This window comes from Abramis brama (assembly GCF_963993115.1).
Source record: "Abramis brama genome assembly, chromosome: 11".
Classification (NCBI taxonomy): Eukaryota; Metazoa; Chordata; class Actinopteri; order Cypriniformes; family Leuciscidae; genus Abramis; species Abramis brama.
This window is the reverse complement of record NC_139973.1, coordinates 1,375,001-1,397,237: the sequence shown is the minus strand read 5'-3', so window position 1 is coordinate 1,397,237 and position 22,237 is coordinate 1,375,001. Positions and strand designations below refer to the sequence as shown.

At 35.4% G+C, this 22,237-nt stretch overlaps 1 protein-coding gene across 3 annotated transcripts in view; it reads right to left on the bottom strand.

The window, feature by feature from the left end:
- Window positions 1-2,369: 2,369 nt before the first annotated feature.
- The window catches only part of LOC311092151 (zinc finger E-box-binding homeobox 1), a 49,524-nt gene continuing 29,656 nt past the window's right edge, over window positions 2,370-22,237 (bottom strand). The window contains exons 2-9 of one of the 3 annotated variants that reach the window (XR_014608215.1): window positions 18,726-18,932; window positions 15,112-15,312; window positions 13,455-13,660; window positions 11,758-11,866; window positions 8,447-9,456; window positions 5,604-5,787; window positions 3,625-4,310; window positions 2,370-3,058 (exon numbers count right to left, since the gene is read on the bottom strand). Coding sequence is in view for 2 of the 3 variants with exons in the window: in XM_084128523.1 (XP_083984649.1) it covers window positions 3,895-4,310; window positions 5,604-5,787; window positions 8,447-9,456; window positions 11,758-11,866; window positions 13,455-13,660; window positions 15,112-15,312; window positions 18,726-18,932 (2,333 nt within the window). In the remaining variant the exon portion in view is untranslated. Of the gene's footprint in view, window positions 3,059-3,084; window positions 4,311-5,603; window positions 5,788-8,446; window positions 9,457-11,757; window positions 11,867-13,454; window positions 13,661-15,111; window positions 15,313-18,725; window positions 18,933-22,237 lie in introns of those variants that run through there. The other 2 variants (XM_084128523.1, XM_084128524.1) reach the window with 2 other exon arrangements.

The following is a 22,237-nucleotide window of genomic DNA, read 5'->3' as shown; positions in this document are numbered from 1 at the left end:
GCATCTGAATTATTTACAATGTAAGTATCACTTGTTCTATAGAGGATTTATTTTAATTTCAATAAGTTTACTGCACTGTAAAAAGATTCCAGCTATTTTAACACTATGTAACTTTTGGCCTTATAGCGGTTTACAAAACTGTATGTATTTTGCGGAAGAACGTTGTTTTGGTTGTGCTTCGGCTCTGCGTGACTGTGCGGATGAATATGATTAGGCCTATCCTACGGTTTATAAAATATTTACTGCTAGGCTTCAAAGATATAATCAGTTTCGATGGAAATTATCTCAAGATGACTGGCTGAAGATGTGTAACTTTACCCATTAAAAGACATTGTACTTCCTTAAATAAATTCTAGAACAGTGCTAAAACAACTATAATTAAATGATCTTCACAATTAACTCTGTTAGAGACAATTCATCTGTTTAATAAAACACCTTACTCACCTGTTGAGTAATAAAAACACCATCATCTCCGCGTCGCTTTTACAACATTTCAAATCCCTCAGTTCTCGCCATCTTAGAAAAGCCAAAACTGCCGGAGCAACTTTTCTCTATTTACGGATATGACGAAACACGCACGGGTCAGTACCAGGTCCAGGTGTGTACGCAATTTCCAGCGAAACATTTCTCAGTCTAAAATATAAACACTCGAGGATTTATACCAGACGAAGATATCCCAAATATCCCAAATTAAATGTCCCACTTCAGATCCTCGGAGAGTTCCAGCCAATCACACTTCACGTTGTTGACCACATGATGTCGCCACGACACAAGTCTTGTTTTTGTGTCAATTATGGCAAAAACTGAATAAAAACTACATAAAATTGCTTTGAAAACAGCTGACGAAAAGCAAAAACGACGGTATTATTAGGCTACATAAACTTTTTAACGTCAAATGTCTCCCTGAGGTTGTGGTTGATTGATGATGTAGGCTAGCCCGAGTTGGCGAGTTCACAGGTCGAATGTTCCAGAAGTTATTTCCAAGAACGAGGTTGGAAAAATCAAAATTCCGAGCTGTCCGCCACACAACATTATAATAGGCTTACCATAGTGAATCAGTGTGAGACGAAAAAGGGTCTCATTATTTATTCATTTTGAACCAAAAAAGTTAAACTGTACACTGTAAAAAATTATATGATCAATAAGTTATGACAACATATGTTTTTACATTGCTTTAACTCATCAAAATAAGTTAAGCAATTTCAACGTTTTTATAAAGATTAAACTAATTCAACAGGTTAGTTTAATGTAATTTAAGTTGCAATTACTTCAAAATCCAAGTTGATTGTACCTAAAAATTTAAGTGCACAACTTTTACAGTGTACATTTAAGTTCATCTGCTGCCATAAATTTGAGTCCCCCTAAGGTGAAAATCCAGCTTTTAATGTTGTTTATATGTCTGTGGTGTTTTTAATATGCTTTAAGACACACCATGTGTAAATTCATAAGTCGACACCATTGCTGAGTATTTCCTCCTTAAAACTGCAGTGAACCAAAGACAGTCTCAAAAACACGCTTTGAAATCGCTGGTGTTTCTGACGTCACAAACTACCTTGTAACCAATCAGATCAACGTGTGATCGTCAACCAGTGGATCTCTGAGCTGAGTGAGTGAGTGGAGGCGGGGCTCATTTGCATATTCATAGAACCATGCATACTAAATGAGGCAAGGGTGTCGGGTTACATTCAAGATATTTTTCAAGGGAAAAAACATTTAAATATGTCATTTTGGTGATCAAAGATGAGTTTTAAGAAATAAAATTATTGACTACAGGGGAACTTTAAGTAAATTAAGTATAATCTAATTGGCTGCCAAGTCATTTCAGCCTTAGATTACATTAAACTGACTTTAAACTGAAACTTGTATAACTTATAAAGAGAGTTGAAATTGCTTTAATTATACTGGTGATGAGTTCATTTCTTTTGAGGCATTTCTGTTTTTCTCAGAGATGCAGATAAGCAACATCTCTGAACCCAGAGACCATTATAGAACTAAATGTAAAATGTAAAACAACATCCGTTTGCAGACCATCTGACCTTAACCACACCGCTGAGTGTTTAGGTGGAGGCCTGAAATCTGTGCCGTTTTGAGTCAGTAGTGTAAACGGGACCCCCCCACCACCATTACCACGGTAAAGTGACACTTGCCTCAACTCAGCGCCACTCATTTCAAGTCATTAGAAAGAAATCATTACAGTAAAAAGAAATGGCTGGTGATTTGAGTCCAGCGTCTGTTGGATTTATGATCTGTGTGATGAATAAGCATGACACTGCATTTTTCACTCGTTACAAATATTGTGTTTCTTGAGATTTGACTTTTAGAGCAAGACCATTATAGCTTTGAAAAGCACAATAAAAACTCCAGCGACCGCTTTTGTTTAGTTTTTTTCAAAATATGTACAACTTTATTACAAAGATTATGTATTAACATTTCAACAAAGCTTAAAAATTTGGTATAAAAATAACACTGGTGAAAATACTGCACGATTCTCGTGTGCAAGAAGCTTTTTGGTCCTTGTTTACAGGTAAACTCAGCATATATGAAGAAGAAAAGTCGAGTAATAAGTGAATGAAGCACCGTTTTGCATGTATTCAGTGCAACTCATATAACACACTTTATGCTTATGGATCCAGCTTTCCTTATTTCTTTCTCAAAAGGACACTTTATGATAGTATTGAAACATGAACAGTATTAGGTCCAAATATTTGATGCGTGTTTGTTGAACAGCTCGTGCTGAAAAGAAGGTGAAAGTTTGAGGTTTCTATGTCTGTCATTATCGGCCAATTTTACAGTTTTTCCAGTTCATAAATGTCAAATCTGTGTTTAATCTTGCTCTGAGTTATAGTGCAGTCCGAGATAATTATGACATAGAAAACCATGAAAGCCGGCTGAATGATCCATACGCTAACCAGTCATTAGCTAACCCTCGATTAACTGTGAATGCTGGTCAAATCCTAGACTGTAAATACTTATTATATTTTGTGTTGAAATATTTAATATTTCAATACCTGTGGTTGTCTCATGTAAATATTAAATGAGCATGATGTCATGTTTCAATCTAAAATCAAAAAGAAAAAACATTATATATATATAATATAAAGAAAATGAAGCCAACTTTTAGAACCATTAAGATTTTTGCATTGTGACATTTTTTTATAATGCAATTATTTTTTATATTTTTATATCAGCATAAATTAAAGGCAGTACAAATACCATGTATACAATATTTTTGCATTACAATAATAAAGATGAGAATATATATGTATATATAGTTTGTTATATCAGATTGATATAAAAAATAAAAAAATAATATAATTTTCATAATGCAATTATTTTTTACATTTTTTTATCAACATATATTAAAGGCATCACAAATACCATGTATACAATTTTTTTATTAGCATTTTTTTTTTTTAGCATTGCAATAATAAAAATTAGATTATATATATGTATATATATAGTTTGTTTGTAATATCAGATTGATATAAAAAAAAATAATAATATAATTCTCCCAGTTTAATTTAATGCCAGTGTGAAAACTCTTAATGGTCCTAAAAACAGGCATAACTTTTAATGCAACATATCATTTCATATAAAATTTAATTTGGTGCAAAAATGACCTACTCTTGGCAGTTCTTCTTAGATCATTAATTCTTGGTGTTTATCAGCATTGAGTAATTTCTTTCTTCTGCCTCTCACAGTGATTTTCCGCTCTGGATTGTGGCGATGAATCAAGTCTTTGGAGAAACGTGTGTGTTGGTTTATATATTTGTCTTTGGTCGACTGAGTTTGTTCTCAGTTCACAGGCTTTGAACACTAAAGAGGACGCGAGTGTCAGTCAGTGAATGTGTGTTTTTCACATCTTTGGTAAACCCTGCTGAAGAGTCTCTCGTCTCACTCCGTCATGTCTTCACGTTTCTCACTTCTGGAGGGTTTTTCCTCGGTTTCTTCCTCTCTTTCTCGATCGTAGGTGTGGTTTCTGAGGGAGTTTTCCTCTTCCTCCTCATCTCTGAACTCCAGGGCCGTTCCCTCCATGCTGGAGTCGCTGAGGAAGACGGGTTCCTCGGGTTCCTCGGGTCCCTCGGGTTCCTCGGGTCCCTCGGGAGCGGCCCCGTCCGGGTCACCGTCTCGACTGCAGAAAGCGTAGCGGTGGTTCATGTGCTGCGAGTACGAGCCCGAGTGAGAGAAGCGTTTGCCGCACTTGTCGCACTGATACGGTTTTTCTCCCGAGTGCAAACGACTGTGTTCAATTAAATGATGCTTGTGTTTGAAGGCCTTCTTACAGGTCTGACACTCGTGAGGACGCTTCCCTACAGGAGCAAACAGAAAGTGCAGTTAGACTCCTGTATACCTCTGTCTTTCTCTCAATATATATATATATGAAGACTTCAGATGCAAAAGCCTCTAAGTGCCATCTGAAATTTTCTTCTAGAATGATCATTTTTATCAAGCTTGTATGTTCAGTTATTTCACTTTAATGGCAATGAAAATGACCTATTAATTGTCATTAAAGGGAAATTACTGAACTTAAATATACGAGCGTGATAAAAATGCTCATTTTAAAAGAAAATTTCAAATGGCACTTAGAGGCTTTTGCATCTGACCTCTTCATATATATATATATATATATATATGTATGTATTTTTAAGTATTGTGTATATAAATACTTAAGAAAACTATATATATATATATATATATATATATATATATATATATATATATATACATATATATACACAAAATATAAAAAATATATGATATTTTAAAAATCTAAATGTTATGTTTATACATATATAGAAAATGTAATATATTTATTATATTATATAATTTAATATATATGATTAAATACAAAATATTTCATATAACACTAATATATATAAAATATTATTTACTATATATATATACACTTCAGAATACTATATGTATGTTTTATACATAATGTATATTACTAAGTATTTTTATATGTATTTATGCTTAAAATGAGTAAAATACATATAAATTATACTTTATATATATATATATTAATTTACTTAAGAATACTGTATTTTTTACTTAAAGTATTGTATATTATAAAGTTTTATATATATATATATCAAATAAACAAATATTATATAAAATATAAATAAATACTATATATTTTCTACTTATTTTAAGTATTATATTTAATATTTTTAGTTTAAACATATCATATTTTAGTTTATATTATATTCATTTACTCAAGATACTTAAGAATATTATATTTTTTACATAAAGTATGATGTATTTTATATATTACATATATATATATATATATATATAAATATATTCTATAAATTATATATAGATACTATGCATATGTCTTTTACTTATTTCAAGTATATATATATACTTGAAATAAGTTTATGCTTGTCATATATATATATATATATATATATATATATATATAATTGACAGTATATAATTCATCCTCATTGACTTTCATTGTTTGCATTTCATCCAAAGAGTCTGAAGATTCTGCTAAAATCTCATTTTACGCTTATGTTTGTGATGTGAATAAACGTCTGAACTAAAGCTCTAACTCTTGATGTGAAATGGTTGATGTTTGCAGAGAATGACGTCCGTACCCGTGTGCTCATATTTATGTCTCAGCAGAGAGCTGCTCTTCTGGAAGGTTTTGTCACAGATATCGCAGGCGTACAATCCTTCCTCCGTCTTCCTCAGTCTCTTTCTCCCGGAGCCGATCTCTCCATCCATCCCGTCCTCCATCTGAGACAGAAACTCCAGACCGCCGCGGTTCATCGCTTCAGTCTGGACCGAGAGAAGGAAGCCGGGGTTATTATTAAAGCTGCATGCAGTCACAAAAATCAGTATTGTAGATTATTGTAGATTAATTATAGATTATTGTAGATTAAAATGCATATGCATATGAGAATGCCGTATATTTCAGGACACTGGACATGCCGTATATTTTGCAATCCACTCAACAGTAAATATGACAATTTTAGTGCTGGGCAATGATTAATCGCATCCAAAATGAAAGTTTGTGTTTACATCATAAATGTGTGTATGTATGTATATATTTAAGAAATATTTGCATGTATATACTGTATATATATTTATACATAATTTATATTATATATAAATATTTTAAATATAAATAACAAAAATTTGTAAAATATAACATGCATGTGTGTGTATTTATATATACAAAATAATTATACACAGCACACACACATATATTATGTACACACAAACTTTTATTTTGGATGTGATTAATCGTTGCCCAGCACTAAACAATTTTTAAAAGTGCTATTATTATGCTTTTTATCAATTAATATGAGCCCATAAAACCTGCATGTGTGATGAATAATTGTTTTATTTAAAAAAAGTTAAAATGCAGGATAATGTTACTTTGCAAATAGTTATTACTGTAATTTGATTTAATGTCTTTTGTCTCACTATGTGGCCAAAAAGAGCCTAAAGCTGGTTAAAATGATGCATCATTTGCTATTTTTATTCATGTTGGGTGTATTTTAGATTTATTCATTTAGCAGATGCACAGTATATTCATTTATTGTTATGCTCGATCCAATAAGACTAGATGACATGTCTTGTTATATTGTACATGTGAAGTGTGTGAGTGTGAAACGGTGTCATGACGAGTGATGATGATATCAGTGTGCAGGCGTGTGGAAACGAACACGCGTTCTTGTTGCCCTTTGACATCATGAGGGGGAATTTCCCTCCGCGCTGCGTGTTTGTTTACAGCTCAACAAGAGGAAACTAATGTGTGTGTGTGTGTGTGTGTGTCATCAAAAACTGCAAGATCAGAGGAGAGCGTCTTGTGTGTGTGCATGTATGTGCATGTGCATGTGTGTGCATGTGCGTGTGTGTGTGTGTGTGTGTGTTTATGTGTGCATGTGTGTGTGTGTGTGTGTGTGTGTGTGTGCTTGTGTGCGTATTTGTGTGTTTATGTGTGCATGTGTGTGTGAGTGTGAGTGACTGAGAATGGTTTTGTGTGTGTAAATGTTTCATATTCTCCTTTTATGACTAAGAGTGTAAAATCAGTATTTCTCATTCTAATATCATTTAATTTGATTCCTGAGTACTAGTGCTTTCAAAGAAAATTGAATAAATCTGATATTATATCAATTAACACACACACACACACACACACATATATATATATATATATTCATATATTGATTTATCATTTTTATTTGTGGCACTTGCTAATTTAATGAAATGTGATAAAATAATAAATAATAACTGTTGTTATGTTCAGGAGTTTATTCCGATCATTAACTGTAAATACTGCAGAACACATGAAATCAAATCTTTTATGGATTTTAGTCCATTTCTGACGGGTTTAAGACCCGTATTTTTACACATATTTTTAGCAGATAAACTGAATTATATTATCGTCCAGCTCTAATCTGCTAAATGCGACTAGATGATATAAACATTAACATCATGATTTTCATCTTTTAATCAATATGTATTGTAAAAAGAGCTATACAAATAAACACATTTAAAAGTCTTTGTTTTCCGTGAAAATAAACCGAAAAATAGTTATTGCACTCGAGGGAGTGTTATTGTTCACTTTGATGCAAATCAAAGGCTATTTGGGTATTTTATAAAAATATTAATAACGTCAATGTTCCGTCCCAACTTCCTGTTTCAACAGAGTCTACTCAGGACAGGAAACTATGCTTTTCAAGCCATCATGCCATTACATTACATTGCATTCATATTTTTATATTTTATTATACATATTTAGACTACATTTTTGTTATAATGCATATCATATTTTTTTACTTTATTATATATTTAGAAAACATTTTTGTCATGATGAATATATTATTTTTATTTGTATATTTTATTATACATATTTAGAATACATTTTTGTTATGCTGAATGTCATATATTTATGTTTATATTTTATTATGCATATTTAGAATACATTTTTGTTATGCTGAATTTCATATATTTTATTTCAATATTTTATTATGCATATTTATAATATTTTTTTGGTATGCTGAATGTTATATATTCATTTTTATATTTTATTATGCATATTTAGAATACATTTTTGTTATGCTGAATGTTATATATTTTTGTTTATATTTTATTATGCATATTTATAATAATTTTTTATTAATGTCATATATTCATTTTTATATTTTATTATGCATACTTAGAATACATTTTTGTTATGATGAATGTCATATTTTTATATTTTTAATTATACATATTTAGAATTTTTTTATTGCATGGAAAATCTTATTTTTATATTGTATTATCCATATTTAGAATATGTTTTTTTTTATAACGAATATGATTTTTAGTTTCATATTTTATTACACATATTTCAAATATATTTTTGTCATAATGAATATATATATTTTTTTTAATTTTAACTTTTTTCTTCCGTTGCTGCAGTCGGTGTCTGATTGTTTGCTCTTACCATGATTGAATGTCTTTCATGCTGGATTCTCTTCAACATTGACTCTGGCTCCGCCTCCACCATATACGCCACTGGAGACAGGAAGCCTGGGCTTGGTGTCGGTGGCGTGAGAGGAAGTGATGTCAGACCGTTGTGTCCTGGGATCATGTGATTGAAGAGAGGGTAGCTGCTGAACACCGTGCTGCTAAACAGTGGCGATGTTGTATAAGCCCCGCCCACCTTCTGCTGGGAGGGCGGAGTCAATCTCTTAAACACGGTCTCGCTGTCGCGTCGTTCTCGTTGCGGCGAGTAACCGTTACAAGTTCTGCTCTCTCGTGGCACGGCGGATGCCGAATGAGGTTTAGGGATGGATAAGTCTAAAGGTTCGCTCTGAATATGATAGGTTGGTTGACGTGGCGATGTGTTGATTGACAGATCCAGATAAGTTGGCGAGCCATACCGGAGGTGCTTGCGTTCGGGTAACGTGGGTGACGTCGGGCCGCCTTCTTCTCCCAGCCAGTGTTTGTGCGGGGAATCCTGCGCTAGTTGCAATGGTGTCGGTAAAGGCACGAGGATTTGCTGCGGGACCGAATGCCAAGACGCGCGCTGTGGCGACGACAGGTTATTACACGCTGGTGATCTCTCGTTTTTCCGCGCCTCGTCTCCCACCTCCCGACGGAGCATCTCCTGAAGGAGGTGTTCGAATTTACTACGCGACTGAAGCAACGGCAGCAACGTTGTGCCTTTAAACACACCCGTCCTCATGGCCAAATCATCCACAGGATCCCACGTCCGGCTTAAGGCGGGAACAGCGGACTCCAACGGGAACTTTCCCCGGCTGCAGTTTCTCCCGCTGACCACAGGGGGCGACGTGGGTGATGGGAAGACTGGCGTCAAGTACGCATGATGGGAGTGTCCGTTAAAATGAGCTGCGTTCCCGCTGAGGCACTTCTTGCTGCTGAGGTGTGAGCTGTAGGATCCCGAGTGACTGAAGCGCTTCTTACAGTTCGAGCACTCGTATGGCTTCTCACCTGTGGACACAGAGATTCAGTCGATAACTTTATCCCTTAAAACTCATCTTTGATAATCAGAATGACATATTTCAATGTTTAACCAATGAAAATGATTTCTTCATGCCTTAAAATAGCTTGAATGTACCTCGACAACCTTGCTTCATTTAGTGTATGCGGATTTATGAATATGCAAATGAGCCACGTGTAGATAACTTAAAGGATTAGTTCACTTTCAAAAAATCTTTTCCTGATAATTTACTCACCCCGATGTCATCCAAGATATCCATTTCTTTCTTTCTTCAGTCGAAAAGAAATGAAAGTTTTTGAGGAAAACATTCCAGGATTTTTCTACACAGAATGGACTTCAGTGGCAACCAACTATACCAATGTTCAAAGAAGGTTCAAATGTCCGTCTCAATGCAGCTGCAAAGTCTCGACACGATCCCAGTCGAGAAATAAGAGTCTTATCTAGTGAAACGATCAGTCATTTTCAAAAAAAAAAATATATATATATACTTTTTAACCACAAATGCCCGTCTTGTACCATCTCTGAGATGCGCCATGCATTACGTCATCACGTTGGAAAGGTCAAAAAAATAAAATAAATAATAATAATAATAAATTAAAACAAAGATGTCGGACGATTTTGAAGTTGGAGGAGAAAATGACATGAAGTTTTTCGCCCTTCCCTACCTTTCTGAACCGGAGTACACAGACAAATAACTAAATAACTTAGATGACGTGACGCGCGACCTTTCCAACATGATTACGCAATACGTTACACATCTCAGAGATGGTACACGACAGGCATTTGTGGTTAAAAAGTATATATATATTTTTTTTTTTGAAAATGACCGATCGTTTCGCTAGATAAGACTCAAGACTTTCTCAACTGGGATCGTGTCGAGACTTTGAAGCTGCATTGAGACGGACATTTGAACCTTCTTTGAACATTGGAATAGTTGGTTGCAAATGAAGTCCATTCTGTGTAGAAAAATCCTGGAATGTTTTCCTCAAAAACTTCTTTTCGACTGAAGAAAGAAAGACATGGATATCTTGGATGACATCGGGGTGAGTAAATTATCAGCAAATTTTTTTTTTGAAAGTGATCTAATCCTTTAATCCCTTAAAACTCATCTTTGATAATCATAATGACATATTTCAATGTTTAACCTATGAAAATTATTTCTTCAAGCCTTAAAATAGCTTGAATGTAACTCGACACCATTGCTTAATTTAGTATACATGGGTTCATGAATATGCAAATGAGCCCCGCCCCCAATCACTCCCCCACTCCAGCTCGGATTACCTGATCCAAGTGGAAATATTGGTTTTATTCAGACGAATATGTTTCAAACAGAAACTGATTCAGAAGAAGAGAAAGAGTGAATCATACAGGCTCTTCTACAAGAATATTAATGCGCTCTCTACAACGTCAGACACTTAACAGTAATTATGATTAACCGTTGGCTTGGCTACGTTATCAAACAGCTAGTAATCTGTTGACAATAAACGGGTATTTTTGAGTTATGGTGTTGACTTTACACATGGTTTGTCTTAAAAATATATTAAAAACACCACATAAGATATATAAACAACATTAAACTCTTGTTTGTTTTTTTTACCACAGGTGGACTTTAATTGTATCTGACTGGTGTATTTTTATTTTTATTTTTATGCATGTTTTTTATCATACATTTTTTTTATTTTTAGCTTTATTCAGCATCATAATGGTTTTAGAAGTATATAAAGGAATTAATTGAATCTCGTGACAATAATTATGACACAAAGTTGAAATTATAACAAAAAGTCATAATTTTTATATTGCATCAACAACTTTTTATATAATATATTCCTAACTTTTTATGCCCTAATTATGACTGTCATGCTTATGATTTACCAAAGCGTAATTTTCTCTGAAAGTTTTGGTTGTCTTATGTTGCGGAAATGGGCTTATTTTACTCCAAAACCAAAAGAAAAATATTTTGAATTATGTGAATAATATATATAATAGGAATATGATAATTAAAATACATAAATAAATGTATTAGTTTATAAAAAAATAAATATATATATATATATATTTATAATTTAAATATATATATGTATATATATATACATTCAAATTAAAATGATGTTCCAGATCATTTAAATTTTCATTACTCTAAAAATTACATTACAGACAATAAGAATTTAGCATATAAATGTGCAGAGAATTCCTAATGGTGGTAAAATATTAATATTTCTTCATGCATGATGTAAATTTCGTGTGAAATATGACTTTTTCTCAAATCCACTTTTGCTGGCTGTGTTTCTTACCACTGTGAATGCGCAGGTGCTCTTTGAGGTGATGCTTGTATTTAAAGGCCTTTCCACACTGATTACACTTGAACTTCCTGCTCTCCATACTGGGCTCAGGCAAGGAATTCTGGGACATACATGAAATCATGAGCAGTTAGCACACGTCTACATGCGTGTCATTCGTTCTGGGGTGTGTTTCCCAAAAGCATCGTTAGCCAAATATGGTCGCAAGTTCCGTCGTTATCAGCAGTTCAACGAGTCTGTGTTTCCCGAAACCATCGTTCTAACGAACATTCGCAAACAGAATTGCAGAGTTGTGTGTTTGGAAGAACAGCTCTAGATCTCGACCTGTGGTTAGAAGAAGAGTTTCTAGTTTGCATGACATGTGGACTCAATTAATCCATATCTTGAGCAGAATAAGTGAGCTGACATTCAGTACAACCTGTGTCTTTTATTTAGAATACATACAAATGTCATTTACGTCTTTTAGTTTGTCAAGAGATTTAAAGCATCGTTTTTGAAGAGTGCGCATGTGTGAAAGAGACTGTGATTGAATCTGGAAATAAAGCAAAATAACTGAGAAAAATGAGAAATAGCCCTCAGATGCATGTCTGTAATTTATATCAAAACATCTAGCGTTAATTCGATCTCAAACAGATTCATTAAAAGAAGTTATTACTCCAGCACCTGCGTGACATCATTAACCAACATGGTTGAACGACCAATTTGCGACAGTACGGTTTCGGGAAACAGTCGTGACTTTAATTGATTTCTTCAATGATGCATCGTATTAGTTAAAGCTGCAGTCCGTAGTTTTTCCTCTTTGTCGCCCTCTCTGTTCGAAATCTGCAATTGCAGTTATTCGCGGAATTATCAACTTTACGTGGGTTGTGCCTCGGCACAGCGCGAATTAATCCAATGTTTAGAGGAGAACGTGCGGCTGTCAGTCGGTGTGGATCCTGGCTTTCGCAATCACAGATTCTGCTTTTTGGAAGTATGACCAACATAAGGATTTTCACTGGAAAATGTGAAAATCTGAACAAGTAACATCCACTTTTGTTCTGATCAACTAATGAGAAAAAAGCATTGCAGTAAATCACGCTGATTAAATCTAACGATCGCTTATCATATCACGTCAAACCGTGCAAATTATACTTTGTTCTCAAATTGTTAATGTTAACAACATCAGCATTGCGTGACGACATTTAATGCCCTTCCGATATTATCCTTGTTTTCGCACGGGCCGATTAGAGTCTCTTTTTTCTGTAGACACTCCGAAGTCTTTCGCGTTTTACAGCGGGTGAATCTCCAGCTGGTGATTGTCGTTTGAGCCTTTCTGGATCCGCCATCAAATTGATCAGTTTAATTATATCCAGTGCTGTGAGAAAAGGCCATAAATCTCCAGCATCCTCACACTCACAGCCGACTAGCCGAAACTCTTCTTTATGTGGACAGAAGTGACGGAATGACGCAATGCTCGAATTTCCCACGGAAATCCACCAGAACCGCTGGAGTTAAAAACATTATTACAAGCTCACCGTTCTGAATCGAGCTACGGCAAGCAGAGAGTTCTGAACACTGGCTGGTTATGTACTTGCTCAAAAATGTATTTTGGATCATTTTTAACCCAAAAAAGTTACGGGCTGCAGCTTTAAGCAGCGAGTTGTACGACGTTGTACGGGAAACACACCCCTGCATGTGTGTGTGTGACGTACCTTCTCATGCGTGTGAGCATGGAGAGTCAGGTGCCGCTCCATCTGAGACCGGTACGGGGAACTGAACCCGCAGAGAGGACACACACTGTCTCCCGCGTCCCGGGCCGGGCAGAAGCTCAGGTGTTCCCTCAGAGACGCCTCGCGCTGGCAGGTCTGCTGGCAGTACGGGCACGTCTGCGGGGCGTCAGGGTTTAGCGGCCCACCGTCTGCACACCCGCAGAGAGATTATCTGATTAATCTGATTCATTCAATTTATCTGATGCATTTGTGTAAGAAAAATATTCATATTTAAAGGGATAGTTCACCCAAAAATGAAAATTAGCCCATGATTTACTCACCCTCGAGTCATCCTAGGTGTATATGACATTCTTCTTTCAGACGAATACAATCAGAGTTATATTAAAAAATGTCCTGGCTCTTCCAAGCTTTATAACGGCAGTGAATGGCCGTTTCTGTTTTGAAGTCCATAAAAGTGCATCTATCCATCATAAAAGTGCATTTATCCATCATAAAAGTGCATCTATCCATCATAAAAGTGCATCTAAAAAATGATAAAAGTGCATCTGTCCATCATAAAAGTGCATCTATCCATCATAAAAGTGCATCTGTCCATCATAAAAGTGCATCTGTCCATCATAAAAGTGCATCTATCCCATCATAAAAGTGCATCTGTCCATCATAAAAGTGCATCTATCCATCATAAAAGTGCATCTATCCATCATAAACGAACTCCGCAGGCTCCGATGGGTTAATAAAGGCCTTCTGAAGCGAAGGGATGAGTTTGTGTAACAAAAATATATATATTTAAAACTTTATCAACTAAAATAAATAGCCTCTGGCCAAACGAACATACGGATTCGACTTAAATCTAAGCACAATGTATGCGAGTAATGCGACGCACTGCTGATGTTTACGCTACGCCATGACACTCTACGCTACTTCTGACGTCATAAGTTACGTAAGTTGCGCTTTAGGCGTAAGTAGAGACTGTGTATGTTCACCTGCCGGAAGCTAGAATTTTACTTTGTAACGTATTAAAGGGTTAGTTCACCCCAAAATGAAAACTCTGTCAGTAATTACTCTCCCTCATGTTGTTCCAGACTTTCGTTCATCTTCGGGACACAAATTAAATATTTTTGATTAAATCTGAGAGCTGTCTCACTCCTCCATAGGCTTCTCTGTTATTGAACCTTGCCGGCCCAGAAAGTTAGTAAAGACAATGCTTAAAATAGTCCAAGTGACTACAGTGGCTGGACTGTATGATGGACAGATGCACTTTTATGATGGATAGATGCACTTTTATCATGAATAGATGCACTTTTATCATGAATAGATGCACTTTTATGATGGATAGATGCACTTTTATGATGATAGATGCACTTTTATGATGGATAGATGCACTTTTATGATGGATAGATGCAATTTTATGGACTTCAAAACAGAAACGGCCATTCACTGCCATTATAAAGCTTGGAAGAGCCAGGACATTTTTTAATATAACTCTGATTGTATTCGTCTGAAAGAAGAATGTCATATACACCTAGGATGACTCGAGGGAGAGTAAATCATGGGCTGATTTTCATTTTTGGGTGAACTATCCCTTTAATCTCCTTGTATGAACCCTGTGTCACATAAACTGCAGGTGATGCTGGTGTACCTTTGGCCTCAGGTGAGTCGTGTTCTCCCGGTGACCAGCAGACCGGAGACATGTCGTCCTGAACGCCGTCTAAATGATACGAGTTCACGGATCCGTTGTGTTTCTGTGTGTGAGTCGGACTGAGCAGGTTCGACACTTTCCTCAGCTGAACCACTGAGTCGTAATGAGGCACATCATCCATCCCATGAGCGTCAGTCTGACCTGAGACACACACACACACACACGCTCAGATCAACGTCAGGAATTACATCACAAAAACAGGTGGAAAAGAAACAGAGAACTTTCTTGATAACAGGTTTAATTACTTTTTCTGATAGCAAAAAGATCCCTGATCATGTAAACGCAACAAAACAACATACAACAAAATGTATAATACCTGTATAAAGTGCAAAACAACAGTAAAATAATAATAATAAAGAATCAGAACATAGATATCATTACTAGGGCTGACATGTTTTAATCCAGATTAAATTAATTATGACATAAAAAGTTGACTTAAAAGTTAAAATTATGTCATATTTCTGACATTTATGTCACAGATTTAACCTAGTATCTCATAGTTTCAACATTTTCTGTCATAATTCTGACTTTTTATGTCATGCTTATGATTTACCAAAGCATGTTTTTTTTTCTTATATGGTGAAAATGGGTTTCCATACATTTTACTCCAAAATCAAAAGCAAAGTATTTTGAATAAAGATAATAATTTTTATTTATTGCCTTAATATATATATATATATATATATATATATATATATAATATTAAGGCAATTTATAAGCATTATTATCTTTATTCAAAATAATTTGTAAACACATTATAAAAATATACAAAAAAATTATATATACTGTATATACATATATATATATATATATATAAAGAGAAGAATTTTATATATATAGTTTTGTATATTTTTAATAATTTATTATTATTATTTTCATGACAGTACATTTAACCCCCTAGAAATAACTAAAAACAATAAACAACATAGCGAATACAAAAATCTGAATGTTTGTTTAAAAACTTCAATAGTGTTTTGTACCAGTTCAGTTTACGACGTCACAGTGCTTTGTCTTTATATCAGCCTGTTGTCATTAATTCCCATCAGAGATGTTGTGTTTGTGAGGTTGTGCGACTCTCGTTATGAAGGAACGCTTAAACTTGAGAGAAAATCGCACGAATGTTGCAGAAATTCTCCCTTGAAACCAACAAAACTGAAGCACGAGCAGAGCAGCGATGCCAGCGTGTCCTCAAATGTTTGCAGATGTTGGTCTCTCATGTCGTGTGTTTCAGTCGCTGTTATAGACCAACTCCAGCGTTTGATCTCGAGAAGCTTTGATTTCAGAAGAGGAGCTTCTCCTCGTCTGATGTGAGGAAACATGATGACGGTTGATGAGCGCAGCAGTTTTTGTGTTTCTGCATTTCTGTAACGAATATCGTCAGAATCACGGAGGCGGTGGAAATGAGTCATTACAGCGATGATGATGATAATTACTCTTTTTTTAAATGTGTCAAGTCATATCGTGTGATGATTACACACAGGAAGCTGACACGAATGTAGGCCAGTGCTGTCTTTGACAGTTTAAATTTTTTTAATAAATAAAAATTAAAACCCAAATTCTACAAACATAGAACAGATCCGTTCAAGGTGGAGAAAAACACTTAAAACTGGGTTTTAATGTCTCTTTAGGCTGAATGGATTTGTGTTCAAAATACAATATATTAAGATCACATATATATATATATATATATATTATTTTACATGTTTAATTTTTGAACATAGTACAGACCAGTTCAAAGGTGAGAAAAACACTGTTTAAAATTTCCATTATATAAATATATGTTTTTTTAAACTTGATATTTGACATTGTTGTCACATGACATCATTATTGACATACACTGTTTATATTTTGCATTTTAAATTTTTGTACAGACTCATTTAAGGGTGAGAAAAACACTTAATTATTTTATTATATATATATATATATATATATATATATATATACATATACATATACATATGTGTGTGTGTGTGTGTGTGTGTGTGTGTGTGTGTGTGTGTGTGTGTGTGTTTTAAACTTGATATTTGACATTAAATCATTGACATACATTGTTTTTATTTTGCATTTTAAATTTTTGTACAGATTTATTCAAAGGTGAGAAAAATTTTTTTTTTTTTAAATCCGCATTATTCTCTGACAATTTTGTATTTATTTTTTTACTTGATATTTCAACTTTACAACTAACTTTACTAACTTTACTTAGCGTACTACTTATTGAATCCTGCAATTTTTACTATTTTTCTAGTAAATAATATGAATAATCTATCTATAAATTACAGAAACGTCTGTCTGTCTGTCTGTCTGTGTGTGTGTCTGTGTGTGTGTGTGTGTCTGTGTGTGTGTGTGTGTCTGTTAACCACATATCTCTCGAACCGTTAGTCCGATGGATTTCAAACTTGACAGGTGTCTCGCTACGGTCACGAGTAAGTGCAGTGCCAAGTTTGACGTTGTTTGGATGAGAAATGCTAAAGATATCGTTAAATATATCATTTTTAAAAGGTTGTGGTTTAAAAATAAACATTCTGACATAAACACTCAGTCAGCTACACTGTTTACTTCTGAAGATTATAGTTTGGTTCCAGAACGTGATAAATCCATTTTGATTAATTTGAGTAAAAATGTGTTTTCTTTACCAAGAAAGTGGCAAGATGAAAACCACTATTTTCTGTTTCAAACTTTCACATAGCATCTTTAGGTTATAATATCATAAAAAATTCAAATCCAGATTTGGATTTTCAAAGATCTATTATAAAAACGGATTATTTTCCCCCAAAAATGCAATAAATTCATGACACTTTTTTTTTCAAAATGCTATCATATTAAAACTGTTGAAATCAGCCATCACTAAGAAATATCTCCTGAACTTTTTTGACGGCGATCAGCTCACAAAAACTGATTTTGCACGGGCACTTTGCACTGCTCCCTGAATCGACACGCTTATTCATTTGTGGATGTTAACTGAATCTGTAAGTCAGCTATGCTGTTTACTTCTGAATATTATATTTCATTCTCATTACACTCAAAAACTGATTTTGCACGGGCATTTTGCACTAGCACTTAGAAGGTTGTGGTATACATAAACACTCAGTCAGCTACACTGTTTACTTCTGAATATTATAGTTTATTCACAGCCATCATTTGTAGTAACCTAGCCTGCTCCCTGAATTCAATGCGTTCACAGTCTCTTTCACGGGCACCAAACCAACAATTACTAAAAACACACACAAAAACTGATTTTGCACGGGCATTTTGCACTAGTAATATAAGATGAAACATCTCAGACTGTAGTTTGCTACTTTGCTGCATGCGTGTGGCATCCAAATGTTTTTATTATTATCTAGCATTTTTAATGTGTGTAAACAAAGTTTTGGTCCGATCAAATAATGGGTTTTGAGAAAGAGTTTTCATCCATTTTTAGTTCTGTAATTGTTCTTGATGTTTCATTACAGGTTCTTCAGATCTTTTATTCTGGAGTATAAAAAGTTCAAAAGATTCTCGTGGAACAACACACTGTAAAATGTTTTAATTGAGGCTTTATTTGGCCGGAGACTTACTGAACATGCTGTGGTCGCAGCGTTCGGGGTGTGTGTTCGTGATGTTGCGGGGTGTGTTTTCCGTGTGGATCCAGTTCTCCGGAGCCGGACTCCCGGGATCCGTTCCCTCGCTTACTTTATCCTGAGCATCTCTGCTGTCCTGAACCTCCATTCCCCAAACACTGCCCTCATCCTCTCCTTCAGAACCCAGACAGCGCTCGCTCTCTCCTACACACACAACACACAACATCAGCACTGAAAACACACAACACACAACACCAGCACTGAGAACACACAACATCAGCACAGAGAACATCAGCACACACAACACACAAAATCAGAACAGAGAACACACACATCAGCACAGAGAACACACAACATCAGCACTGAGAACATCAGCACACACAACACACAAAATCAGCACTGAGAACACACACATCAGCACAGAGAACACACAACATCAGCACAGAGAACACACACATCAGCACAGAGAACACACAACATCAGCACAGAGAACACACACATCAGCACAGAGAACACACACATCAGCACAGAGAACACACAACATCAGCACAGAGAACACACACATCAGCACAGAGAACACACACATCAGCACAGAGAACACACAACATCAGCACTGAGAACACACACATCAGCACAGAGAACACACAACATCAGCACAGAGAACACACACATCAGCACAGAGAACACACAACATCAGCACTGAGAACACACAACATCAGCACAGAGAACATCAGCACACACAACACACAAAATCAGCACTGAGAACACACACATCAGCACAGAGAACACACAACATCAGCACAGAGAACACACACATCAGCACAGAGAACACACACACATCAGCACAGAGAACACACAACATCAGCACAGAGAACACACACATCAGAACAGAGAACACACACATCAGCACAGAGAACACACACATCAGCACAGAGAACACACAACATCAGCACTGAGAACACACAACATCAGCACAGAGAACATCAGCACACACAACACACAAAATCAGCACAGAGAACACACACATCAGCACAGAGAACACACAACATCAGAACAGAGAACACACACATCAGCACAGATAACACACAACATCAGCACAGAGAACACACACATCAGCACAGAGAACACACACATCAGCACAGAGAACACACAACATCAGCACTGAGAACACACAACATCAGCACAGAGAACATCAGCACACACAACACACAAAATCAGCACAGAGAACACACACATCAGCACAGAGAACACACAACATCAGAACAGAGAACACACACATCAGCACAGATAACACACAACATCAGCACAGAGAACACACACATCAGCACAGAGAACACACACATCAGCACAGAGAACACACAACATCAGAACAGAGAACACACACATCAGCACAGAGAACACACACATCAGCACAGAGAACACACAACATCAGCACAGAGAACACACACGTCAGCACAGAGAACACACAACATCAGAACAGAGAACACACACACCAGCACAGAGAACACACAACATCAGAACAGAGAACACACACACCAGCACAGAGAACACACTACATCAGAACAGAGAACACACAACATCAGCACAGAGAACACACAACATCAGCACAGAGAACACACAACATCAGAACAGAGAACACACAACATCAGCACAGAGAACACATATCAGCACAGAGAACACACAACATCAGCACAGAGAACACACATCAGCACTGAGAACACACAACATCAGCACAGAGAACACACAACATCAGCACAGAGAACACACACATCAGCACAGAGAACACACAACATCAGAACAGAGAACACACAACATCAGCACAGAGAACATCACCACAGAGAACACACACATCAGCACAGAGAACACACACATCAGCACAGAGAACACACAACATCAGCACTGAGAACACACACATCAGCACAGAGAACACACACACCAGCACAGAGACCACACAACATCAGCACAGAGAACACACAACATCAGCACTGAGAACATCAGCACACACAACACACACACCAGCACAGAGAACACACAACACACACACAAGCACAGAGAACACACAACATCAGCACAGAGAACATCAATACACACAACACATAACATCAGCACTGCAACATCTAACATCAATGCAGTCATTTACAATAAACAGCCACTTTAACACACATTAACAGATCTCGTTTAACATTAACATTAATTAATGCATCAGTTAACATGAGCAATGCATTTGTTTCAGTAATCTTTGTTAAAGTTAGTGCATTAACTAATGTTATCAGATACAACTTATGATTTTAATAATGGATTAGCAAATGTTCCTAGTTATTGAAATTAACAATAACTAGGATTAATAAACAATTTTCTGTCATAATCATTTCTTGACAAACAAGTATTCATTACTTTAATTAGCTTGTTTCTGCCTTAAATTATTACATTGTTCAAATGCATTTTTTGCATAAATTATTGAAATGTTTAATACATTTTTAGCTATCTGAGATTTGTATATGTACATGTCTGAAATACATAACTTAGACAGTTTCCTCTGATAACAGATCACTCTAAACTGTAATGTGGACTCATGCATTTTCTGTCAAGCTGCTTTGAAACGATGTGTATTGTGAAGAGCGCTATACAAAAATGTGAATTGAATTGAATGGATCTGAATAAATGCTGTAGAGTTATTGTTAACTAAATAATAAAACCTTACTTTTTCCCATTTACATTCATGCATTTTGTAAAGCGACTTGCATTGCATTAATTAATTTGAGGTACAGTATATACTTACCAATTCCAGGGTTGCCACAATATTTATGTATTAATTTTGAAATAATATCATTATTTACATATATATAAAAAAAAATCAATTATTATAAATAATAATAATTAACCTTCATGCAGTGTGATCCCAGCATAACATGTAAAGAGTCTTAGGAATATAATATGAGCAGACTAACCGTTTTAAATTTAGTTGTCAAAAGAAAAGATAAAGATCTTGTGAAAAAAACAGTAGACATTAAACGGAATAGATGAAAAAGCACGACAAGTGTGAAGTTCTCAGAAAGCACAAGTGCAACGTGTGTTTAAACGTGAGCGATGTGAATGCAAAGGCTTTTTTGACTGATTCCTCTAGCATTAGATAAAATAATTAATCCTCACACACACGCACACACACACACACACACACACACACTCACACGTCCCCAGATGTGTGTTTAACGCTTTAATTTTTATTCGGGCTAATCGCTTAAATCTTGTAAAAAGTCACAAATGCACAACATGAAGTTGATTAGGCCGAGAACAGGCTGTGATTTACATCAGCTGGCTTTTATACATCATTTATAAATACACTTGAATGGATTGGCAACCGCAGACTCACGGCATTATAATTTTCCCAAATGTGAGTTGGGGTGTGCAGTATTTCTGGGTGAAGAGCGCATGAGAAAGTGAAGGCCTGAAAGCTGTTAGGATATTTTTATTTAGACACGAGATTGCAGATTTTTCTTCGTCTCAAGCTT